Source organism: Ipomoea nil, unplaced genomic scaffold, assembly GCF_001879475.1.
Source record: "Ipomoea nil cultivar Tokyo-kokei standard unplaced genomic scaffold, Asagao_1.1 scaffold1576, whole genome shotgun sequence".
Classification (NCBI taxonomy): domain Eukaryota; kingdom Viridiplantae; phylum Streptophyta; class Magnoliopsida; order Solanales; family Convolvulaceae; genus Ipomoea; species Ipomoea nil.
The window spans coordinates 2,347,783-2,373,032 of NW_017618004.1; the positions used below are offsets into that span (position 1 = coordinate 2,347,783).

A 25,250-nucleotide genomic window follows, 5' to 3' on the forward strand; every position below is an offset into this window, starting at 1 on the left:
AATTAAGATACGGTTAACAAAAAAATAAAACGAAAATAAATATAATGGTATTATTATTATTATTTTTTAAAGCATAAGAAAAAAGTATATGAAACCGACTGGTAAAGGAAGTTGGACTACTATAATAATGATGTTGCCTAATCGGATTGGTCAAATTGAAGAGACCACAAACCTAACGTACGAGTATACGACGCAGTCCAGTAAACCATCGCCGAAGACCAAGCTGAGATCATTTTTTATTTCCATCTAAAAAAAATTAAATTTTCATTCTTCATACTAATAGTTATCCTTTTTTTTTTTTTTTACTAAATATTTATATTATCAATTACTTATAAATTAATTAATTTTATAACAGAGTAAAAAGCAATTTACGCTATAAACAAATGAAAAAAAATTCAGTTCAATATATTATTATCATTTTTTTTAATTATTTGTTGGGTACTTGGGTGTTTTGATAATCACGCCACGTTGCCACGCATTGGCGCTGTGGTGAGACGTAACAAATAATAATAATAATAATAATAATAATAATAATAATAACAATAGTAATAATAATAAAAATAAAAAAGAAAGGTGGGGACAAAAGAAAAAGCTGTATGTATAGAGAGAGAGAGGGGGGTGGGCCCACAGACGTCTCGTAATGTGGAAGGGAAGCAGTGGCTTATCATGTCACGCCAACCACCTGTCCCCTCTGCCTCTCATTACATTTTTAGACGGCGTCAATCCACCATCATTCATTATTTCATTTATTTTTAAAAAAAATATATAATCAAATAAAATTAATTGTAACAATTTTTTATGGAAAATTATAACTATATTTTTGAAAATAAAATTCATTAAAATTTTAATTTTATTCTAGACAAAAAAAAATAGATTTGATTCACTATTTGAATTAATTAAATGTGTCAAGTAAAAAAGAAAAACATAAAGCAAAAGTAGGTTTAATATTTTTTTTTTTTTTTAAAAACTTATATATCATTAAAAGCTTATAGGAATGATATTGTCTCATCCGTCATCACGAAACACTGCGTGTAAAATTAAATGAAAAAGTGAGTACACAATACATGAATATAACCGGCATAACATGCGTTAGTTAATGCATAAGTTCCAACCCCAAATGCCACTCACCGCTCTTTGGGAGAACAAGTAAATTGGTAAATAGTCCACAAGAACTTAGCTCAATGATTCAGTAGGTAATATTTGAAAAAAATGTCAAATTTTGAACTTTGACGATGATAGTGTGAAGATTATGTTTGAAGTTGACAGATGTCTTGTGGACACTAACATTTGACATTGTCTCTTGAGCCATTGAAGTACCTGATTTACATCCTCCTACAGGTCAGGGCGTAAGAGCCCTTAGGGTAGAAATTCTAAATTGGTAAATAAGGTAAAATGAAAGATGTATCTAAACTGGTTTATAGGATTCTGAAATGTTTTGTATTCACAATTCATTTATTTATTTATTTTATTGATATGATTTAAAATTTGCAACTGCTAGTAAAATAAATTCTCTTAATTTATTTTGAATTAACTGAGGAATTGAGTTCGAGATAAATAAATGATTACAGTGCATTATTTTGGTTAGTTAATGGATTATTATATAATTGGAGAATTTGGAGGGGAAGTTTACGTTGCTCATGACATACTCTAAAAATTAAATTATATATTAACATTCAGTCATTCACACATATACACTTAAAAAATAAAGGTGTATTTACTAACAGGAAAAAAAAATCATTTTATTTTTGAAGAAGTGAAATAAATATTGCATTTAGGGGTCGTTTGGTTCACGAAATGTCAGATTACCTTAGGGAATGTTAGATTGCTGGGAATGTTAGATTACTAGAAATGTTAGATTCCTGTGTTTGGTTAAAATTGGGGTATGTAATATAATCATGTTTGGTTTAGGGTTATCTTTTATTCACACACTATAATATCCTTAACATATTTTCATATATTTTAATAAATTTAAAAATTAAAATAAATAAATAAGATAACAGTATCATATATAATTACATGATTTTAAAATATTAACTAAAATATTGAACTTGAGAAACAAAATTATTTTATATGCTAACCTAACATAATAAAAATAAAAAATATATAATTACAAAAATAATTATATGTGTGTGTGTGTGTAATAAACTAACATAACCAATGTTATCTTACATAACCTTAGAAATTGAAGGGAATCACATTCCCTTCAAAATCCTATGTGGAAGGAATGTGACATTCCTGGGGAATGTTAGATTCCCTGAGATAATGTGAACCAAACATAGGTATGTGAGCTTTGGAATGTCACATTCCCTTGGTTATGTTATATAACCTGAACCAAACGCTCCCTTAATGTGTGTGTGTGTGTGTGTGTGTGTGTGTGTGTGTGTGTGTATATATATATATATATATATATATATATATATATATATATATATATATCTGTGTGTGTGTGTTGACAGGATCAAATGTGAACAACGTCCTACAAAAATTGAGGACTAATCTTAATTGTATATCATGGTTCATTAATGGTTGTGGTTTTATTAACAAAAATACGAGTCAATTTTATAATTATTAAAAATGTGTAAGAACGGGGTTTATTTTTAAATTATTGCAAACTTGAAAATCTAGTAATTATAAGATCTCAGCCTTTGATTTTGTAAGATGGAGGGTGCAATGTGTTCACACTTTTTACAGGGAGGTGTCCTCACATAGACCCTCGCATATATAATCCAATCTATCCAGATCAGTGATTTATGTTTCTAATAATAAGGAGAAAAAGTGTATGATCAGTTTTATAAATATATTGTAAACTTGAAAATTTGGAAGAATTATAAAATTGATCATGTATTTTTTTTTTTTTAAACACTCAACCATTGATAAATTTTGATGGATGACTATGATCAATAATCACTTTTTCGAGGAAAAACATGTTGGTATTTGAATTCCTATATATGTCCTGCCTCCTATGAAAATTGCCCTTCCCATTAGAATTGTGAACAAATCTAAACTATTCATCTAATATATCTAATAGTTGAAAAATAAATGAAAAAAAAATAGATTATAATTTTATAAATATCATAAACTTCAAAGTTTGTAATATTTATGAAGCTGACTTCGCCACGTCTTTTATAGACTTACTAGATAAACCATCCAAATTTGTTAACACTTTTTCCATATGAACATACACACACCTATCATATCTAGAATTAAATGAGATTATATAATATAAACCATATTCATAATTTCATATTATATAACTTGAACCAAAGGATAGTTATGCTGTGCATCCGTATGCACCATGCATGGTGCATACGGATGCCAAAACGACGTCGTTTTATTAAAAAACGCGCGTCTCCCGTTTAAAAAAAATTCAGGTTCGATTCCCAGCAACAACATTATATTGTTCATTCATTCTGTAATTATAGTTCATTGATTATGGAATTATAGTTCATTGATTATGGAATTGTAGTTCATCGATTATGGAATTGTAGTTCATCGATTTTGAAATTTTAATTTATAGATTATGGAATTTTAGTTCATTCATTCTGGAATTTTTAGTTCATAGATTAGATTATGGAATTATAGTTCATCGATTATGGAATTTTAATTCATATGTTGTTGCTGGGAATCGAACCTGATTTTTTTTTTTTTTAAGGGGAGACGCGCGTTTTATTAAAACAACGTCGTTTTTGCATCCGTATGCACCATGCATGGTGCATACGGATGCACAACATAATTTGCCCAGTCGTTATATTATAGACCGCGGTGCATGTGCACCGCGGTAAAAAACGGCGCCGTTTCTTTAAGTAAAGAAACGGCCCGCCGTTAGAGTTAACGGAGTCCGCTTGTTTGGTGTATTAAACACCAACTGACACTATAGTATATCTAAACCGACACTGCAGTTATATCAAAATGATACTGTAGTTATAGTGAAATGAAACTGCAGTGTATATAAAATGAAACTGAATAACATTTCACATATTTGAGTGTATATTGTACAATGAAGCTGTAATTATATCAAAATGATCATGTAGTTGTGTTTTAATGAAACTATAATGTATATAAAATAAAATTAAATAACATTTTCACATATTTGAGTCTATAAATATCGAATGAAACTATAGTTATATCGAAATGAAACTATAGTTGTGTTGAACTGAAACTGCAGTGTATACAAAATGACACTGAATAACAGAGTTACTTTTTGCAAAAGGGTGCGAAACGGCGAAAACTAACACTATTTATTTTCATTTAAAAAAAAGCTGCGTGGTGCATAATCGATTATGCACCGCGGTGCATAATATAATTTGCCTAATTTGCCTGAACCAAATACATATAAAAACCTTAATTGGGCATCGCTTGGAACTATGGGCGTAGCACAACCCATGGGCTATATGTGATTAGAAGCAATCGCATTTTTAATGGGTTTGGTTATTTGAATAGAAATTTGTACTATGAGACTTATTTAAAAAAAATAATAAAAAATCCAATGTAATCAGTTTATTTCATTGTTTTCTCTTATTTTTTTCAAAAATTAGTTAATCCATTTCTCCATTTCAATCGTTCACTTAAATATCAAATCACAAAATCTTACATTTTTAAAGATTAATATTATAATATAGTTTGAAAATTATGTTTAAACAATTATACGTTGGATATGACCCCTAATATTTGCTGGCATGGTTGCAAAAATCCCACCTAGACGCCGATTAATTGGTGCCTAGGCGCTAGGCGGTCGCTGCGAGGAAGGCCGGAATCGGCCTCCTCCGCGACCGACCGCCTAACCGGTCAGTTCGGCCGTATATTTTAATTTTTATTTATTTTTACGTTTTAAAGTGTTAAAAGTTCAGAAAAACATAACTTTTGACTCGGTTGTCCGTTTTGGACAATTTTTTTTTTCAAATCGCGTATTTTTTCGAGATCTATACACCGCAAATTGCCGAAGGCAGTTTGGCCCTCTAATTTCTCCAAAAAATGCTTCTTTTGCTTTTAATTTTAATTTTTTATGTTTTAAATGGTTTCAACAATATTCAAAACGATTTTACAACCCCTTGTGTAAATAATTTGTAAGAAAAAATTAGGGGAACCTTATGTTTTATTAGTGAATTTCACAATTTTTTTTAAAAAAATAAATAAATAAATAAATCGGCGCCTCGCTTAACGTGTTTTTCAACCTTAGTTGCTAGTACTACAAATCCAGCTTATGCACTTGAAAGTATTCAGCAATAAAGTGATTAAAATTCATTGATTAGACGTGATAGGATTCACATGCATCTGATAAGCACAATCAAGTTCTTATGTAAATATTTGCAATGATTCCTAAGGTTCAGCATAAAGTTTGTAAACCCCCCTTTCAAGTTCATGGTTCTAGAATGAAACTTTTATTAAAGTATGCTAAACCTTAGAACATGAAATGAGAACTAAATTTAAAAAAAAAACAAAAAACAAAAAACCCAAGCGTACACAGAGAGCTTACATGTACCAATGTTGTTTTCTGCTCCTGTGTCAATGTATAGAGTGCAACGAGCAGCAATCCAAAGCACTCTCTAGGAGAGTAAAACCTCAACTTGGTGTTTCTGGTCCATTTCAGAGACATCTGAAATATAATGCTTATAATGTTTGTCATTTCGCAGAAAAATATTAAGAAGCTGTAATAGACAATTAGTAACGAAAAGCTCAACACATGCTCATGTTACTTATAAATAGTGCTACACCATTCAGAGTATATATATATATAGTCACAATTCTAATTAAAAATCTAAGCGATACAAGGTAATGGTAATGAACAAATGATACTAAACTGGAAAACAATTTACTACCACATCCATTGTCTTGTCATAATTATAGTTTTAAAGAAAACAGAAAGAAGGGGAAAAACAAAACTAAACTGGCTATAAAGTATACCGTGGATGGCACTGTATTTATATGTTAATGCACTCTCTTGAGACACAAGATGGTACCAAATAACCTAGCTACTTAAAATATTGATCATGATGGAAGATCTTATCAACACAGAGTAACAAAGAAGACAGTGAAAGCTTACTTTGCTATGCACTTCTGCTTGTAGGAGAGTGCCAGGTTAGCCTGTAATGTCAGAAGATTCATAGATGTATGCGGTGGATAGAGAGGGATGCCATGACTTCAGGATTAATCTGTGGTTCACATAGGTGAATATTTAGACCCTTTTACAAAAGGAAAAATATTTTGCACCTATACACCAGCAGTGTATCAAATATTTTTCCTTTACAAAAAATGGTACAAGTTGCAGCAGTACAAAAGCCACCAGAACAAAACATTTGAGTCATATGAACTTGGACACACATCCTGTGCTTTCTACCTTTGCTATTTAGGCATTTAGTAGCAAGTCCTCAAAAACATAGCTTTCACAAAGCTCTACTTGTATGATCTTCATTAAACTGACCAACAGCTTCAAGTATTGATGTGTATGTAATAAGATCATATTCAAAACCATTTGTATGCATCTCTTTCATCAACCTTGCAGCCTCCTCAAACATACCAGCACGACTGAGACAACCAAGAATGGTGTTGTATGAGATAGCATCTGGTTTAACGTCAGATTGTTTCATTTTCATAAACATGTCAATTGCACGTTGTGGACCACCTTTCTTAGCTAAACCATTTAGGATTATATTGTATGAGTTAATATCAGGAACACAATCACTTTCTACCATATTTTGAAGCCAGGAATGAGCTTCATCTACCAAGCCAGCCCTTACAAGCCCTGACATAAGAGCATTGTATGCATAGACATCAGGACGGCATCCCAACGTTTTCATTTCGTTGAAAAGATCAACAGCCTCAGACAAACGTCCACATTTACCAAAATGTTTTATCATCACTGCATATACCCTAGCACTTGAAGACCCACAATTCTCCTTTAGCTCCTGAAATAACTCATTTGCAGCTTCATAGCGTTTTGCTTTTCCAAGAGTGTTAATCAAGCTGCAATAGGCAGCTGGACAGGGAGGAAAACCCTTCTCATCCATCTCCTCAAGCAGCATCAAAGCCTTTTCAACCCTATTTGTCTTGCAATACCCATCAATAAATATTGAATAAGTGAAAGAGCTTGGCGCAACACCATTTGCCTTCATCCTTTCAAACCATGATGAAGCTTCAGGTACTGGACCTTTGGATTGAAACAAAGACTTTATAACAGTATTATAGGTCACCACATTTGGAGTACAATTTAAGGACTCCATTTCCTCAAACAGTTTATGAGCATCATCTACGCGTCCTGCCCTTGCTAGAATATTCATGACATTATTTAGTAGTACAACATCAGGTTTACAACCATCTTTTAGAATATTAAGGAATATAGAATAAGCTTCTTCAGTTCTACCAGCTCTGCCAAGGCCCTTTATCAATTCAGTGTAAGTATAAACAGTTGGAGGACAACCTTTTTCCTTCATCTCATGGACTAACCCTAGAGCCTTTTCAATGCTATGCTTCTTGAAGTAAACTCCTAACAAAGTAGTGTATATCCTTGCAGTGGGATGTAAACCATTCTCCTTCATTTCATCAAACAACCTCAGAGCAGAATCATCTTGGCCTAGTTTTGTGAATGCTGATATAAGTGCAGTATACGTTACTGTGTCTGGATAACAGTTACCTTCAGTACACATTTCATTGTAAAGCTCATAAACTTTCTCATGCTGACCTTCTTGCATCAGCATTAAAATTACAGAGTTGTAAGTGGTTGCAGTTGGCTTGCACTTGCGACCTTTGATCTGGAAAAATACAATAAGAGCTTTGCTTACCATTTTTGCTCTCCCTAAAACCCTCACAATCTCAGAAAGATCACTAGGGGAAATTAGGCATTTACTCCTCACCATTTCTTGGATTTTTCTCCATAGTTGACCTGTCAACCCTGCTTCTTCAAGACAATGGATCAAAGCCAAGTATGTAGTGGAGTCATGCTCAAAGTTCCTTCTTTTCCCAGCCCACTTGAAAAACTCAATTTTCGTAGTGACCTCTACATCTACTTTCAATACCTCACGAACCAATAGATGATCCACTTTCATCTGTAGGACCTCTAAAGACTTTTCAGCATCAGGACCCCACTTAAATATTTTTAAAATCCTAATGAACCTCTCATCCAATGTCCTTACAGCACTATTTCTTTGCGAAGATGTCCGATTCAAGGCATAATTTACTGTGTTCACTTTAGGATTTGAAAGTTGAAACATTTTAACAATTTCGCTGTCTGTAATATCAAAGAAAACAAAACCAATTAAATGGACATTCCAAAATCCCCCACCCAAAAAAAAAAAAAAAAAAGTCAACAAAGAATTTTAAATGGGACAATTTAATTTGAATGGAGTCAAATAAATTGGCATTTTCATGGAGATGGAGAGAGGGGAAGAAGAAAAGAAAATGAAGCCTACCTGTCTGCTTACTTCTGTCACATAGATAACAAAAAGTAGAGATTCTTCTTCTTGAACCAGATAATGTTGCAATCATCCTTGCTTCAACTCAATCAGCTATAGAAACAATTGATCTCATGTGAGATAAACACACTATATAGCATCACAAACTCACAATTGACTCCATACACACACACACACACATACATACATTATTCACATGAATTTTTCCAGGTAATACAGAAAACACGAAGATTAACCATAAAAGATTAAGCCAGTGCATTTTTTTTTTAAAGTATAAAAAATATATCATTCAAGAAAAAAAAAATCAGAAAGTTGCAAAAATATTTTACAATTTTATCTTATTCAAAACAAAAATTGTGACAGAAATTTCTGAATAGAAAAAATATTTCATCAAAATAATATATAAATATATAAAATACACGAATGGCATTTCTAAGTGCTTGCTTTATATTATTTCATTATATATTTATATATTTGATAAATAAACTTCCAAATGCAAATGTGCAAATAAAAGATTCTAAATTGAGAAAGACTTTGCCAATGCAATTCTAGTAACCAAAGGAAATATTACAAACCAACAGAACCAGTGGAGGAGCTGTCCCAAATAGAAGAAGAATTGGGATTGCTAGAACTTGGATTTAAGCAATTGACACTCTTTTAATTATGAATATGCACAATATGTCAACATTTCGTGGAATACTTTGGCAACATCTTTACGAAGCAAAAGAGAGGTTGTCTTGGCAGTGCATCAAGTGGAATTGCATCTCTATTACTTCCAAGAGGTCAGACATCACACTCTATATTCTCTATTCTGTTAACCATTGCTAAGAATGCTGCGGAACATACCAAGGAAGTCCAAAAGAAAACATTTTGAAAACTAAAAGCCTGGTAATTTGGGATGAAACTCCAATGGTACACAGGGATCATTTAGAAGTTTTAGATAGAACTTTTAAAGATATAATGAGTTTGACAAAACTGGATAATGAACATCTACATTCAGGAGGAAAATTATGGTTCTAGGCAGACTCTAGGAAAATTTTACCAGTAATACACTAACTGTTGCGGAAGAAATAAATAATTAATAATTACATGCTTTCATTGATCCCATGTGAAGAAATGGCATATCTCAGTTCAGGCACAATAACACCGTCAAGAATTCAGAAGCTTAGTACGGAGTAATATTTAAACAATTCGAATTTTATGGTTGGAATAAGATTCAGGTTTCCAGTAATATAACACTCAGTGAAAATCGAAATGAATGCCCAAAAATATAAGAAACCAACAACCAGACAAGCAACTACTCATACATGATACATCAGAGTTCAAAACGAATTAACCTCCTCAAAGGCCAGAGCTAACTACAATTTATCCACACAAATTTACAGTTCAAAATTGACCCACAAGGATAAATTACCTTTTAGACATTTATTCAAACAGATTGCATACACCAAAATGAAACATAAAAAGCATTTAGAAAGAAATTAAAGGAATTACTTACCTGCTGGTTCAAATGCCACTGAGTTGAAAATTTTAATATTCCTTAGATACGATTTTCCCCATGGATTTATAGCTCCAACTTATCAAATGGCAACCGAAATGGGGAGAATTCCTATAGGACATGACGGGTCTAATAAGTAATAACTATGGAGTAGCTATTAATTCGTGATATGTACAAATATGTTTTTTTTTTTTTTTTTTTTTTTTTTTTTAAGAAGCAAAGATTAGCAAACAAACCTGGTACTCTTGCAATCTGGCTGCCGGCAAGTCGGAGACGGAGGGCGTGAGTGCGGCGACTAGCGATGCCTGCGACGTCCGACTAGCACAAATATGTATTTAATAAATTATTTTGGAGTGTTTTGGTAAATAGCTACTTATTTTTAAGTGTTTAGTAACCCAATCACACTCGCAAATAATGGTCAAACAAATCAAAATTGGTTGATAAACTTATTATATTATCAATAACTTTAGTAATTTTGTTTTTGAAGGTAGTAACTTTAGTAAATACCTTGTGGTCAAGCGGCACGGAGTGACTCTTCTAAATAGGAGGTTATGAACCAGCTTGGTTGGCGTGAATGGCCGTGCACTCTTATCCCTTAAGAGCAGTTGTTATATCGTGCATCGGGACGCACTATGTATTGTGCGTTCTAAAAATCTCCTATTTCGTATGTACATAATTACATAGTAAAATACACATAAATCTCTAACATAATACACATAATCTTAACATAAATTCTTAATATAATACACAAACTTTTAACATAGTACACATGAACTCTTGACATAATACACATCAATTCTTAACGTAATACATATAAACTCTCAGGACTCGCAATACATCGTGCACCCTGATGTATGATATAATTTGTCCCTTAAGAGAGGTCGGGAGTTCGAACCACCTCTTATATGGAAAAACTAATATTGTCAGTACTTTGCACTTAATTAGATTGGGCCGGTGCAGATGAAAATTAATCTAAATATGATACGGGCTTAAAGGTGACCTACAATTAAATACGGTCAAAGAACCATCGAGTACGCTACACATATCCCCTCAATAATTATAGCCAAAATTGCAGTTATTTGGTTATACCTTATAAATAGAATTTAAAGTCCATTTGGAAACCTAAAAAATAATTTATGAAAAATATTTTTTGAATTTTCAATATTTGAATATTCAAGAAAAATGAAGTTAAAGAGTTAATTCCATCATATGTCCATTGTCTTTTGTGACAATTTCAAGTTTAGTTGCAAACTATCATTTTTGTCATTTAATACTCCATACTATAATATTTTTTGACACTTTTGGTTCTTCCAGTAAGTCTTTTGTGACAATTCTAAGTTTAGTCCTAGACTATCATTTTTGTCATTTAACACCTCAGACTATAATACTTTGAACACTTTTGATCCTTTTCCAGTAAGTTTTTCGGCAAAAGTCTATTTTAAGCAATGGTATTTTTGTCCCAATACTTTTTTTATTTTATTTTTCTAATTTTCCTTCGTATGTGCGCTGGTTTTCTTCATACGATTGACTCAGCGGGCAAATGACAGTTGCAAAATCGCCGTTTTGGTTCATGGAAAATGTTTTCTAAAGGAAAATATTTTCCTTAAAGTGGAGGAAAATATTGTTTTATGGTGTTTGGTTCATGGAATTTATTTTTCATTGGAAAATGAATTTCTCAAATTTGAGAAAAACAAAATCCTTTATTAGACCAATGATTTTATTTTTCATGAAAGAAGGAAAGAAAAAATGATTCGAATTATCTATTTTACCCTTGTTTTCTTTCTTTCTTTTTTTTTTTTTTTTTTTTTTTGTTTTTTGTTTTTTGTTTTTGAAAACCCCTTATTTTCTTTTTTAATTATATTACTCTATTTTTGGTTTTGCTTGATATGTCTTTATACTTCGGAAAACATTTGCTTCATGTAGGCAATTTTTTGATCGGGTGACTCAACTGAGAGTTGTTATACAGTAAACCATAGTCTACACAATATTATATCAATTATGGTTTAATATAACAATCAAATAAAATTATAATAGAATTAAAATGATATTTTAATGTTGTTTAAATAATAATAGCGTAGGAAAAGCTGCAGAACTTTAAACAAACATACTGGAAAGAGTGTGACAATATAAGCTATTTTAGTTACTTATTACTTGAAGTAAAGTTCCATTTTTATCACATACTGGAAAGAGTGTGACAATATAAGCTATTTTAGTTACTTATTACTTGAAGTAAAGTTCCATTTTTATATAACATTATCAATATATCATCTTCTCCCCAAAAGCTCCCTCCTTTCCTGTTCTCAATTCACCATATCAATACCCTGTTGGGAACTCGCAACTACCAAATTCTGCAAACAAAAACAAATTGTAGTTTTGTTAAATAATACGGAGTAAGAATTAATTAATTCCATATTTGAGCCAAAAATGTGATTTTTTTTTTTTTTGTTTTGTTTTTTTGGTAAGAACACACCCAAATATTAGAATATTAAATCGCGTGGTAATGGATAATAACATACCACCTAACTACCTTTGTTAAACTAAGTATCGCTACGTGAAATGAGACTAATCAAATTTTATTGGTAATGTCACTCGTTAAGTTGGGTTAAAAAATTCCTTTTTTAAAAAAATATTAAAGAAAAATATTAACAGGGCATTTGGTTGGAGGAAAAGAATTACATGAGAAAACAATTGTAATTCCATGAAAAATGAATTACAAGAAATAACATAGCGTTTGGTTGAAGGAAATTTAAATTTAATTTCCACATAATTAGGAGCTGTCCCAAATAGAAGAGGAATTGGGATTGCTAGAACTAGGATTTAAGCAATTGAAACTCTTTCAATTATGAATATGCACAATATGTTAACATTTCCTGGAATACTTTGGCAACATCTTTACGAAGCAAAAGAGAGATTGGCCCTGTTTGGTAAAAAATTTGCCTATAGGTCAATTTTAGCTTATTTGACCACTATTAATTATTTAATTTAATTAAAATATCAATATAAATGTTTGGTTAATTAGCTTTTTGCAACTCCAAACTCCAAAAGGGTAAAATTCAAAAAGCTACTCCAAGCAATTTTTTCAATTAGCTTTTTAAGAAAAAAATTATATCAAACAACTATCAAACAACTATCAGCTAACAGTTAATTTACTAAACACTTTTCTACAATCAGCTAATGTTATCAACTATTTATATACTCTAATTAACACAATCAACTAACAGCTATTAACTAACAGCCATTTTACCAAACAGGGCCATTGTCTTGGCAGCACATCAAGTGGAATTACATCTCTATTACTTCAAAGAGGTCAGACATCACACTCTATATTCTCTATTCTGTTAACCTTTGCTACGAATCCTGCGGAACATACCAAGTTAGTCCAAAAGAAAACATTTTGAGAACTACAAGCTTTGATAATTTGGGATGAAACTCCAATGGTACACAGCCATCGTTTAGAAGTTTTAGATAGAACTTTTAAAGATATAATGAGTTTGACAAAACTGGATAATGAACTACATTCAGGAGGAAAATAATGGTTCTAGGCAGACTTTAGGAATATTTTACCAGTACCAAGAATTAAATAATTACATGCTTTCGTTGATCCCAGGTGAAGAAATGGCATCTCTCAGTTCAGGCACAATAACACCGTCAAGAATTCAGAAGCTTAACACAGTAATATTTAAACAATTCGAATTTTTTTTGTCAGAATAAGATTTAGGTTTCCAGTAATATTACACTCAGTGAAAATCGAAATGAATGCCCAAAAATATAAGAAACCAACAACCAGACAAGCAACTACTCATACATCAGAGTTCAAAACGAATTAACCTCCTCAAAGGCCAGATCTAACTACAATTTATCCATACAAATATACAGTTCAAAGTTGACCCACAAGGAGAAATTGCCTTTTAGACATTTCTTCAAACAGATTGCATACACCAAAAAGAAACATAAAAAAGCATTTAGAAATAAATTAAAGGAATTACTTACCTGTAGGGATGACAACAGGGCGGGGCGGGGGCAAGGAATGGAGTCCCCGTCCCCGCGGGGAATTTTTCAGGGGCGGGGATTCCCGAAAAAAAAAATTCTAAAAGTTGGAAAGAATTGACTTAAAATTTTATAAATTAACTCATGTCTGCAGGCTCAACCAAAACAAGAGAAAAGTCTGCACAACACAAATATTAATTCACTAGCATTTCAACCTAAATACTAATTCAATTTGATAAACTTGAATCTTAAATGACTCACACTAAAATTTTGATTATAACTAAAATTTTGAATGCAACAACTAGTTTTACCATTCTCCTGTTTCATTAATGGGAAGCCACAGTATAAGCCCCCCAATTTTCTTCAATTCCATTCTGATTTTCAACCCAGCTATAACCGGAATCCTTGACTACCTTCCCTTCAACCATCATTTCTCTAATACCCTTTGATTCATCCCATCTTCCTAGAGACGAATACATATTTGCTAGAAGCACGTAAGGGACAGAATTCTCTGGATCCAACCGGAAAAGCTCAGCCGCAGCTCTTCTTGCTAAACTTACATTCATATGAACCCTACATGTACTAAGCAATACCGCCCATATAATTGGGTCATCTTTGTATGGCATCTTATTTAGAAGTACTTCCACTTCATCAAACCGACCTGCACGACCCAAACAATCGATAATACAAGTGTAATGATCAACCAGTGGCTCCACTCCATATTCTAGCTGCATTGAGTGGAAAATTCTTATCCCCCGATCTACCAATCCTGAATGGGTACAAGCAGTTAATACAGCAATAATTGTTACACCATCAGGCTTATTTCCTGTTTCAATCATCTGCTCATATAAGAAAATAGCTTTATCTCCATATCCATTCTGTGCATACCCATGTATCATCTCATTCCAGGTAATAGTGTTTTTACAGGGCATCATGTCAAAGCAAAGACGGGCCCCATCTATATCACCACATTTAGAATACATATTGATCAGAGCACTTCCCACAACAACATCATTCGTATATCCACCTCTAGCTATCATGCCATGAACCTGAGCCCCCAATGCAAGAGAAGATAATCTTGCACAACTACTCAATACAGTTGCATAAGAGAATTCACTAGGCGGCATCCCCATTTGTAGCATTTCCTTAAAGAAGGAAAATGCTTCTTTGTCCAATGAATTAAGGTTCAAACCCGAGATCATAGAATTCCAACATACTATATCTAACTGAGGCAATCTCTTAAATATACATTTTGCCACTTTTACCCAACCACATTTTGAGTACATGCCAATAAGACTGCTAGCTACATATATGTCACCTGAAACATCATTTTTAAATGAGGCAGCATGAAGCTGCTTCCCATATTCCAAAAGTGCTTTTTCTGCACAGGATGTGAGTACGATAGCCAAAGTGGTTCGATCAGGTCGCTCATTTTGAAACTGCATTTTCCTAAAAAGGTTTATGGCTTCACAGTGATCCCCATTCTGTGAGTAGCCTGAAAGCATAGCATTCCATGAGCTCAAGCTTGGGCATGCCATTTTCTCAAATAGCCTACACCCAGCTTCAACATCCCCAGATTTGACACAAGCTGCCAGCATATTAATATAAGTAACCTCATCAGGTTCATAACCACAACTCTGCATCTTTTCCATGTATTCCATTGCTCTTTTCTTTTCATAGTTCTGGCCAAATCCGCCTATCATAATATTCCAAGAAACAGTACTAACTTCAGGCAGGTCCCCAAAAAGTACTTCAGCACTGTCCATATCCTTGTTTTTCACATACATGTCAAGTAACGAGTTACACAAGCGAAGATCACTTTCAAATCCAAGTTTAACAACAAGACTGTGGACTTGTTTCCCAGGCACATTACACATATACCAATCATTAATGTCATCAATAACAAAGTCCCTGCCATCACCTTTAGCACAAACTCTGAGAACACTGGACAATGAAACAGAATCAATCCTAAACCCATTCCGCTGCATCAACCTAAACATGTTAAAAGCCTCTTCGACTTGATCAATCTCAACCAACCCCGACATCATTGCTGTGAAGGAAACCTCGTTACGCTCTGGCAAATCTCTAAACACATTGATTGCATCCCCACCACATCCACATTTTACATACATACTTAACAATGCATTTCCAACGTAGACATTTCTGTCAAGACCATATTTTACAGCCAAACCATGACTCACTCTCCCAAACACCTTACCCCTCAACCCACCACAAGCACTCAAAACGCTCGCCAAGGTGATATGACTTGGCTCAAAACCACCTGAAGTCATCATACAGTAAACCTCCAAGGCTTTGCTTTCATACCCATTTCGAGCTAAAGCGCTAATCATAGTGTTCCACGAGACACTATTCCTCTCAGGCATTTTAACAAACAGTTCGGTAGCATGCTCTAACTGGCCAGCTTTACAGTGGGCAGTCAGCATCGCATGCCAAGAGTATATGTTAGTTTGAGGCATTTGATTGAACACGTGGCGTGCAGTCCGAGTGAGACCACATTTCGAGTAAAACTCAGTAAGGCGGTTGCCGAGAAAAGTATCGGAAGAGAGGCCAAGTCGGACGATATGGCCATGGAGAAGTTTGCCGGCGTTGCGGGCTTTATTATCTATGCAGGTTTGCAAAAGGTCCGCTATATACGAAGCGTTCGCCTTGGCTTGCATTATTCAGAATTTCAGATTTTGAGATGCATAGCCATCTCTGTACACCATTATTCAAAATCCCCCACAAAAAAAAAAAGTCAACAAAGAATTTTAAATGGACCAATTTAATTTGAATGGAGTCAAATTAATTAGCACTTCATGGAGATGGAGAGAGGGGAAGAAGAAAAGAAAATGCAGCCAACCTGTCTGCTTACTTCTGTCACATCGATAACAAAAAGTAGAGATTCTTCTTCTTGAACCAGATAATGTTGCAATCATCCTTGCTTCAACTCAATCAGCTATAGAAACAATTGATCTAATGTGAGATAAACACACTATATAGCATCACAATTGACTCCATACATACACACATACTACATTATTCACATGAATTTTTCCAGGTAATGCAAAACTGGATAATGAACAACTACATTCAGGAGTAAAATTATGGTTCTAGGCAGGCTCTAGGAATATTTTACCAGTAATACACTAACTGTTGCGGAAGAATTAAATAATTACATGCATTTGTTGATCCCAGGTGAAGAAATGGCATATCTTAGTTCAGGCACAATAACACCGTCAAGAATTCAGAAGCTTAATACGGAGTAATATTTAAACAATTCGAATATTTTTGTCGGAATAAGATTTAGGTTTCCAGTAATATTACACTCAGTGAACATCGAAATGAATGCCCAAAAATATAAGAAACCAACAACCAGACAAGCAACTACTCATACATCAGAGTTCAAAACGAATTAACTTCCTCAAAGGCCAGAGCTAACTACAATTTATCCATACAAATTTACAGTTCAAAGTTGACCCACAAGGAGAAATTGCCTTTTAAGACATTTCTTCAAACAGATTGCATACCCCGAAAAGAAACATAAAAAGCATTTAGAAAGAAATTAAAGGAATTACTTACCTGCTGGTTTCAAATGCCACTGAGTTGAAAATTTAATATTCCTTAGATACGATTTTCTCCATTGATTTGTAGCTCCAAATTAGGGGTGTAAACGAGCTCGATCCTGGCTTGGCTTGAGCTCGAGCTCGGCAATTTTCGAGCTCGGCTCGACCACCTCAATTGTTCGATTATTATTACCTGACCGGAGGTGGCGTGCACTTAGAATTAGTTAGAAATTAAGCTAAGCAAAGCAAAGCATAGTAGCATACACTTAGAATTAGTTAGAAATTACCTGACCGGAGGTGGTGTGCTACGAACTTACGAAGGGGAAGGCGTTACTGCAGGTTGGACTAGTGCTCATCGGCAGGGGTCTGGAGTTGGCGATGGCGGTTTGGAGGTGTCGACTCGTGACGGCGGCAGTTCGCGAAGTCTCTCAGAATTCGCGACTCGCGAAGACTACCTGCCGTCTGCGTCTGCCTTTGGCAGATTAGATATGTTTTTTACTGTTTTAAGGATTTAGATTTTGTGTTTAAATTTTATATATTGTAATATTATATAGCAAGGGAGCGACTCTCCTCTTTTACATCTCTACTCAAAATTATCAAATGGCAAACGAAATAGGGAGAATTCCTATAGGACATGACGGTAATTGTTGGTTTTTGGGTTTTCGGGCCCAGGGAGGTCCAACACAATCTTGGTCGGTAGATTCACCTTTCACATGCGGCTTATAGAAAAATAAATAGAACGAATATAACTCAATGCTTTTTGTACGTGGAAACCGAAAGGAAAACCACGGGCCTTTTTGGGCGGTGCCAAGCCTAACTCCACTATGTATTTTGTAGGTGTTTTTGTACATATTGTAGGGCTATTTTGTACATGTAATATGGATATATTGTGTGAGGAGGGAGCTATACTTGGTACATTGAGATAGAGTAGGCTTCTTGACGCGTGGAAGAGTGGTGGAGTCTTCCCATATGGAGTCTTCTTCATGTGGTCTTCTTTCTTGGATGAATGGAGAGTGGTTGTGGAAGAGTGCATCTTCTTTGGGAGAGTGATGAAGCCTTTTTGGTGATGAAAGAATAGTGAGTGGTAGTATTTGGGAGGACTGAGTGGTAGTATTTGGGAGAGTCCTCCCACATGTAGATGAATGAGTGAATGGATCCCCCTTTCTTCTTGTCTTCCCCTCCTTTTTATAGCTAACCCATCCCAAAAGTGTCCGTTGGACATTTAGTAGGGTAGTGATGGGTGTTAATTAGGGGGTTATGGATAATAATAATAATAATAATAATAATAATAATAATAAGATGGGGTAATAAGTGGGAGGTTAGGAATGGTGGGGTAGTAAATAGGACTTTAAGGGTAGATAATTAGGAATTTAATAGGGGCTAACGGCTAGTTTTTGGCCGACCCTCTACCCATGCCGATCCCTCACTCGCGCCCACTCCCGGGTCGAGCCGACTCCTCGGCTTGGCTCGTATCTCTTTTGGGCTTGCTCCATTTTCTTCTTGGGCTTCCCTTCTTTGTCTGGGCTTTATCTCTTTTCTTCTTGGGCCCCGAGCCCACGGGGTTCACACCCCATCAGTAATAAGTAGCTATTAATTCGTGATATGCACAAATATGTGTTTAATAACTTATTTTGGAGTGTTTGGTAAATACATGTTAGCTAGCTGTTAGGTTTGTGAGTTCAACTGATTGATAGTATAAGCTTATCGTATAAAGATGTTTAGTAAATTAGCTATTAGTTAATAACTGATTACATGCAAAATGATTTTTTAAAAAAACTAATCCAAAAAGTTATTTTAAACATCTTTTTGAGTTTTAACATTTTGAAATAATAAATTGTCGTAAAAAGCTAATTAGTCAAATACTCATATTAGCTATTTATCCAAATCAAATTATTAATAATGATCAAACAATTCAAAATTAGCTAATAAACTATGTTACCAATAACTTTAGTGTGTGTATAGTATATAATTGAAGGTAAAACTTTATTAAATTTCGTATATAATTTTAGTAAATTTATAAACTGTCAATAACTTTTTGTATTTAGTATAATTCAAGTAACTTATAGCAAATTTTATTTTTAGTCTTTGATTATTGTGACATTGTCATATTTAATTTTATTTTATTATGGTCTTGTTTGATAAATGGTTGTTAGCTATTAGCTGATTGGGTTAATTAGAATGTATAACTAATTGATAACGTGTAAAAAAGTGTTAGGTAAATTAACTGTTAGTGTCTTGACAAAACGTGGAGGCAAAAGGTTTTAGTCCCCTCTTGGTGGTCTGAGAAAGAGAATGCAATGATTATGATTAAGAGTACATACATCCATTCTTTGTGTAACTCTGCTGTTTAACAACCACCCATTTCAATCATGAATGTAATCTATTGAGTAATCAAGGGGGTAGCACTTGCACTTATAGTGTGATGGTCCTCTTCTTCTTGTCCTATTTTTAGGTTGAACAGTACATCCACTCATTTTAGTGTTGTTATAATGAAATTAGTATATGTGAAAAAATGAAACTAAAAAATAGAACTTAAACAATAACATATATTGTCAAATGAATATGAAGTGTAATTAAAATTATATTTCAATATTACTATAATTAAATCAATGTGTGTCTACATTGTAATAAAATCAGTAACATTCAAAAAAAAATTAATTTGTGTGAAAAATGAAACTAAAAAAAATATAGTTCATACAATAACGTATATTGTCAAATTAAAATGATATTTTAGTATTTAGTATAATGAAACTAGTGTGCATAAAAAATAAAATTAAAAAACAAAACAATATAATCAAATAAAACTAAAAATGTAATTAAAAGGATATGTCGTCATTTGACTTTATAGTCGATGATACTACATGAACCACGATCTACACTAAAATACTTTACACTCCTAAATTTATCATGTAATATCAATTTCAAACTAACGCCAATCTTAATCCCCTTAATTAATAGTATTTATCTCAACAATTTTTTTTAATAATATCAACCCTATTACTATTTTCCAACTATAGATGTCTAACAAATCTTTGCCTCTTAGACAAAGATATTATTTTATATGCTAGGACCACATTGTCCTCCGAGTAGTACAAAAAGCTGCACAACTTTATGCAAACATGCTATAAGGGGCCGTTTGGTTCACGGAATGTCAGATTACCTTAGGGAATGTTGGATTGCTGGGAATGTTAGATTCCTGTGTTTGGTAAAAACTGAGATATATAATATAAACATGTTTGGTTGAAGTATTGTTATTTATGTTATAATGATTATTTTACTTTAATACCCTCAATATATTTTAATGCATTTCAATATTCCAATGCATGTAACCATGCAAAATTTGATATATATATATATATATATATATATATATATATATATATAATTAATTTTCATTCTTTCATCCGAAAAGTTGACTCGTGACTTCATACATACAGATTCTTTAATTTCTACAAATTCAAATGTGGCTTCCACAAAGTTGATTTTTCATGTTAAGCAAAGTGAACTTAGCTTGCTTGCTTTAACCGAAAGGTTAATTTTGATTTTTTTATTTTTTCGGTAAAAAAACAAAGCAATGTGATGGAAAATGAAGGGCAAAGTTAGTAAAATGTCAAGGGAATCTTTTAATACCTAAGAATTCTAAGGGAATCACATTCCCTTCAAAAGAGGGAAAAAGATGATGTGGAGGGTAAATTTTATTCCATGGGAATGTTGCATAACTCCAACCAAACATAGGAATCTTATATAACCAACCAAATATAACCTTGGTTATCTTAGATAACCCGAACCAAACGCCCCCTAATAGTGACAATAATAAATGTCAACTTATCTTTCAAGCTACTTCAAGTGAAAGAGTAGCAGACAAGAAAACTGCGCCTTTCGTTCACACTTCAACTCCCACACAACCTTGCTGTTTGGAACTAATAACTTGGAGTTAAAGTTGCAACTTGCATCTACTACATTTATTTCAAATTTTCCATTTTTATTTCAACGTCAAATTTATTTAAACAGGGTAAAAATCTTATATCAAGATCGTCTTAGGAAAATAATTATGAATCAAGAGACCATTTTCATAACACACAAGTTATAAAAACAAAAACTCGTATTAAGTATAAAATCCAGATACAAAGGCCAAAATAGTCAATAACCACCCTAACCTAATCAACATATGCAATATAGACTAAAAATGTACTAATAAAGAATTCAACCACCCCAATATAACATTATCAATATATCTATCATCTTCTCCCCCAAAAGCTCCCTCCTTTCCTGTACTCAATACCCTGTGGGGAACTCGCAACTACCAAATTCTGCAAATAAAAACAAATTGTATTTTTGTTAAATAATAATGCATTCCGTCATTTTAGTACCAATAGGAATTAATTAATTCCATATTTGAGCCAAAAAATTGTGATGGATTTAGCCATGTCAAATTTTGCGATAAGAACGTAACACACCAAAAATATTATAATATTAATTCGCATGGTAATGGATAATAACACACCACCTAACTACTTTTGTTATGAAATGAGAATAATTAAATTGTATTGGTAAGTTGGGTTTTAAAAAAAAAAAAAAATTTAATAAATTTTTTATATTAAAGAAAATATTAATTGTTGGGAATAAGAGATGCTTACTGGGAGGCTGGGTGACAACGTAGGCAGCGCCACCGAAGTAGCACGAGCCAGAGGCACGTGCGTTCTTCTGGTAGTAGCTGTTGAAGGCGTAGGAAGCGTGTGCCACAAGGGTGTTAGGATTGTAACACGTGGACTCGGGTTGAATCGGACGGCAATCGGCTCCTCCCTGGCCGCAAGCGTAGTCCAGTGCAAGCTGGAGCTTCTCCGTCCCGACGTCGCCGTTGGCCACGCACCACGTCTGCCCCGCCGTGGTGGTCGACACGTCGCCGCCGCCGCCGGACGGCGCCGGAGTCGGGGGGACGACCTGAGCTTTACTCCCGTTATTCATGGGGCCGTTCGCCAGGGCTGCTAGCGTCAGCGGGACGTCATAAACCTTTTGCTCGTTGGGATAGAAAAGGCCGTAGTTTTTCTCGGAGGTGGGCCCGGGCTTCTGGTTCTCATTGAAGAGAGCGAATAAATAGACGTTAAGAGGTTCGTTGGGCCTCAAGGGGGTCCCACCTCCAGTGAGAACTCTCCGGACCAAATTCCCGTTGTACGCCGCTGCATTCACGGCGCTCGCGCCGGCCTCCTTCTCGTCGCCCTTCGACGGCCAGCCGGTCTCGGAAACCACCACCTTAACGTCGCCGGCGCTGACGGCGTTCATGGCGGCGAAGACGGCGTCGAGTTGCGCCTCGAACAGGCTTTTGTAAACGAGGCCATTGTTGGGGTCCACCACGCCTTTGTTATCTCTGAACAGAGTGTAATCGAGGGAAATCGTGTCCGTATTAGCTTCATAGGCGAAGAAGGGGTACGCGTTCACCATTAGAAACGAACCGGTTTGCTTGAGGAAACTCAGCATCGGCTTAATCACCGGTTCGACCAGCTCCGGCTTGAACGAACCGGAGGAAGGAGGGTACGAAGATTGCAGAGCGCTGAGGGCGATGGGGGAGGAGACTTTGACGGAGGAAGCGACGCCGTATTTGGCCAGAGAAGCGTAAACGTTCTTCATCGCCGGCACGAGGTACGCGGTGGTGTTAGCCGGGTCGACGAACACTTCATTGCCGACGGCGACGGCGTCAATGATGGACTTGTACGGTACGACGTTGGACTGGACCCACCCGTCGGTGAAACTCTGGCTAGCCGCGGCGGACGAGAGCTTTTCGTTGGGGAGCGCGACTGTAGTGGCTATACCCGACCCGGAAAGCGCGTCGAGAACCGTGGAATCGGCATCATAGAGCTTCACTCGGGTGATTCCCTGACTCTTGAGCAACTGAACAACCTTCGCCGGAGAAGGGAGATCGTCGGCGATACGGCCGTAGTTGATTCCGATGACGCCGGAATCGGAGACAGAGTGCCGTAACAAAGAGAGAAAGAGAATGCAGAGGACAAAATATCTTGGAAACGCCATGTTTGAAGGAGAGATTGATGAACGTGAAGACTGATGATCGGCTTTAAGGCAATTATATAGAAATTATGGAAGAGAGAGGTGAAAAAAGGTAAGAAATTAAGAAGGGTGGGGTGGGGGGTGAGGGTGGTTGAGGAAATTTGGTGATTAGTGGGGTGGCGTGATGGTAGTGGAGGCCACTTATGCATTAAACATGGGTAATTGCCTAATTGCAATGCAATTTGCAAAGATAAAAAGGAAGATAATTAATACCCACTTATGTAACTTCCATATGTAATTATTTTTAATTATCTATCTCTATTAATTACTAAACATTAGTAGGATATTTATAAGATGATAGTAATTCAATTCGATGTTTTGTTTAGATTATATAAAATAATCATTAATGTTAAAACTTTATATGTATTTGTTTGATTCACAAGTAGTTGAAATTTCTTAAGTTGATGTGAGATTTCCAAAATTAATTACTATTTTATATTTGTATATTCTTTAAATTATTATGTTTTGTGAGATTTTTAAAATTATAATATTACCTAAAAATAATTTGTAAATCAAATTCTAGTCAGACAAAATTTCAATAAACTTCTTATAATTTAAGGGTTATATTGACGAAGAGAATGAAGAATAAGAACTAAAATACTTGGGGAGTGAGGGTAAAAGTGAAATTAAATATTGTTTTGTTTTTATTGTGATTTATAGATATACTTATTGTCAGTAATTCTATAATTATTATTCAAAAATACGTTTTGAGTGAAGCGTGTCTTATAATTCTATAGATAGAGCTGTCTGATGGATACCGAGTATGGGAACCGGATCAAACCACCTAAATGTCAAATCATCTAATTATTACCCCATTATCACACATTTATTTCCCTATTAATTACCCAACAAACACCCTTAAAATACATTTATTTCCCTATTAATTACCCAACAAACACCCTTAAAATCCCTTCATTATTTTGATTTACCATAACCCCTTATCTCTCTTACGTTCTCTCAAACAAAACACCAACCCCATCTCAAATAATTAACACTAATCACCTTATTAAATTAAACCACCCTTTATTACCCATAATTCCCCACTAATTACCCACCAACGAAAGGTTGAATCCCCAACCCTAATGCCTCCCACACTCCGACCTGGGTTCAGCAGACAGGGCACAAAGAAGCCCACTTTAGACATAATTCCCACACTGCAGCTGTCAAAATTTGAACATTGGTCTCATCTCACAAATACTGCCCACTAAACCATTGAACTAAGCTCGCACGAGTTACTATAATCTTGAACCACCACTCACTTGGCTATTATAAAAGGAGATTCAAGAGCACAAATGGGGGGATGACATATTCACCATTCTTCATATTAGAGAACTCTTCCCCACACTACTCTTCATCTTCATGCAAGAGGAAGATCACTCTTCTTACATCACTAGAAGGTTTCATTTATCCATTTTTCTTTCCATAAGAAGGCTTCATCCCTGTATACAAAATAGCTACACAACAACAAACACAAATATGTATACAATATCCTACAAAATAGTAAATTTACGCTTGGCACCGCCCAAAAAAGCCCGTGATTTTCCTTTCGATTTCAACATAAAAATCACCGTGTCATATTCTTTTCCTATCTATTTTCTATATCCTATTTTCCGGCAAACCAGACTCTCTATTACTTTATATTTTTCGATGATTCAACAACTAAACCCGGTTGTGTTGGACCCCCGGTGAACTTTTCAAAAGTTCTAAAACCAACACCGTCAAAATGGGATTTTCCCG

The 25,250-nt window shown here is 34.6% G+C and overlaps 3 protein-coding genes across 8 annotated transcripts; all 3 read right to left on the reverse strand.

The window, feature by feature from the left end:
* Positions 1 to 5,213: 5,213 nt before the first annotated feature.
* Positions 5,214 to 13,943, reverse strand: LOC109190444 (pentatricopeptide repeat-containing protein At3g16010). Of its 3 annotated transcripts, XM_019340923.1 has the most exons (5): positions 10,140 to 10,254; positions 9,904 to 10,014; positions 8,403 to 8,498; positions 6,041 to 8,221; positions 5,214 to 5,593 (listed from the first exon to the last, which is right to left on the reverse strand). In XM_019340923.1, the coding sequence occupies exons 3-4, from the start codon at positions 8,476 to 8,478 to the stop codon at positions 6,381 to 6,383; spliced, it is 1,917 nt and encodes a 638-aa protein (XP_019196468.1). In that variant the 5' UTR covers positions 8,479 to 8,498; positions 9,904 to 10,014; positions 10,140 to 10,254; the 3' UTR covers positions 5,214 to 5,593; positions 6,041 to 6,380. The 3 variants fall into 3 exon arrangements, with proteins under 3 accessions (XP_019196468.1, XP_019196469.1, XP_019196470.1); XM_019340924.1 differs by lacking the exons at positions 9,904 to 10,014; positions 10,140 to 10,254 and adding an exon at positions 13,492 to 13,943; XM_019340925.1 differs by lacking the exons at positions 9,904 to 10,014; positions 10,140 to 10,254 and adding an exon at positions 9,743 to 9,770.
* On the reverse strand, positions 12,145 to 23,503 carry LOC109190447 (glucan endo-1,3-beta-glucosidase 13-like). 3 transcript variants are annotated; one of them, XM_019340931.1, is made up of 2 exons: positions 22,091 to 23,502; positions 12,145 to 12,251 (listed from the first exon to the last, which is right to left on the reverse strand). In XM_019340931.1, the coding sequence occupies exons 1-2, from the start codon at positions 23,475 to 23,477 to the stop codon at positions 12,217 to 12,219; spliced, it is 1,422 nt and encodes a 473-aa protein (XP_019196476.1). In that variant the 5' UTR covers positions 23,478 to 23,502; the 3' UTR covers positions 12,145 to 12,216. The 3 variants fall into 3 exon arrangements, with proteins under 3 accessions (XP_019196476.1, XP_019196474.1, XP_019196475.1); XM_019340929.1 differs by lacking the exon at positions 12,145 to 12,251 and adding an exon at positions 12,451 to 12,486 and having other exon boundaries at positions 22,035 to 23,503; XM_019340930.1 differs by lacking the exon at positions 12,145 to 12,251 and adding an exon at positions 21,532 to 21,763 and having other exon boundaries at positions 22,091 to 23,501.
* Positions 13,998 to 17,555, reverse strand: LOC109190443 (pentatricopeptide repeat-containing protein At4g20770-like). 2 transcript variants are annotated; one of them, XM_019340921.1, is made up of 3 exons: positions 17,470 to 17,555; positions 16,751 to 16,846; positions 13,998 to 16,605 (listed from the first exon to the last, which is right to left on the reverse strand). In XM_019340921.1, exon 3 carries the CDS (start codon positions 16,566 to 16,568, stop codon positions 14,217 to 14,219), a length of 2,352 nt encoding a protein of 783 aa, XP_019196466.1. In that variant the 5' UTR covers positions 16,569 to 16,605; positions 16,751 to 16,846; positions 17,470 to 17,555; the 3' UTR covers positions 13,998 to 14,216. The 2 variants fall into 2 exon arrangements, with proteins under 2 accessions (XP_019196466.1, XP_019196467.1); XM_019340922.1 differs by lacking the exon at positions 16,751 to 16,846 and having other exon boundaries at positions 17,470 to 17,554.
* Positions 23,504 to 25,250: the final 1,747 nt, after the last annotated feature.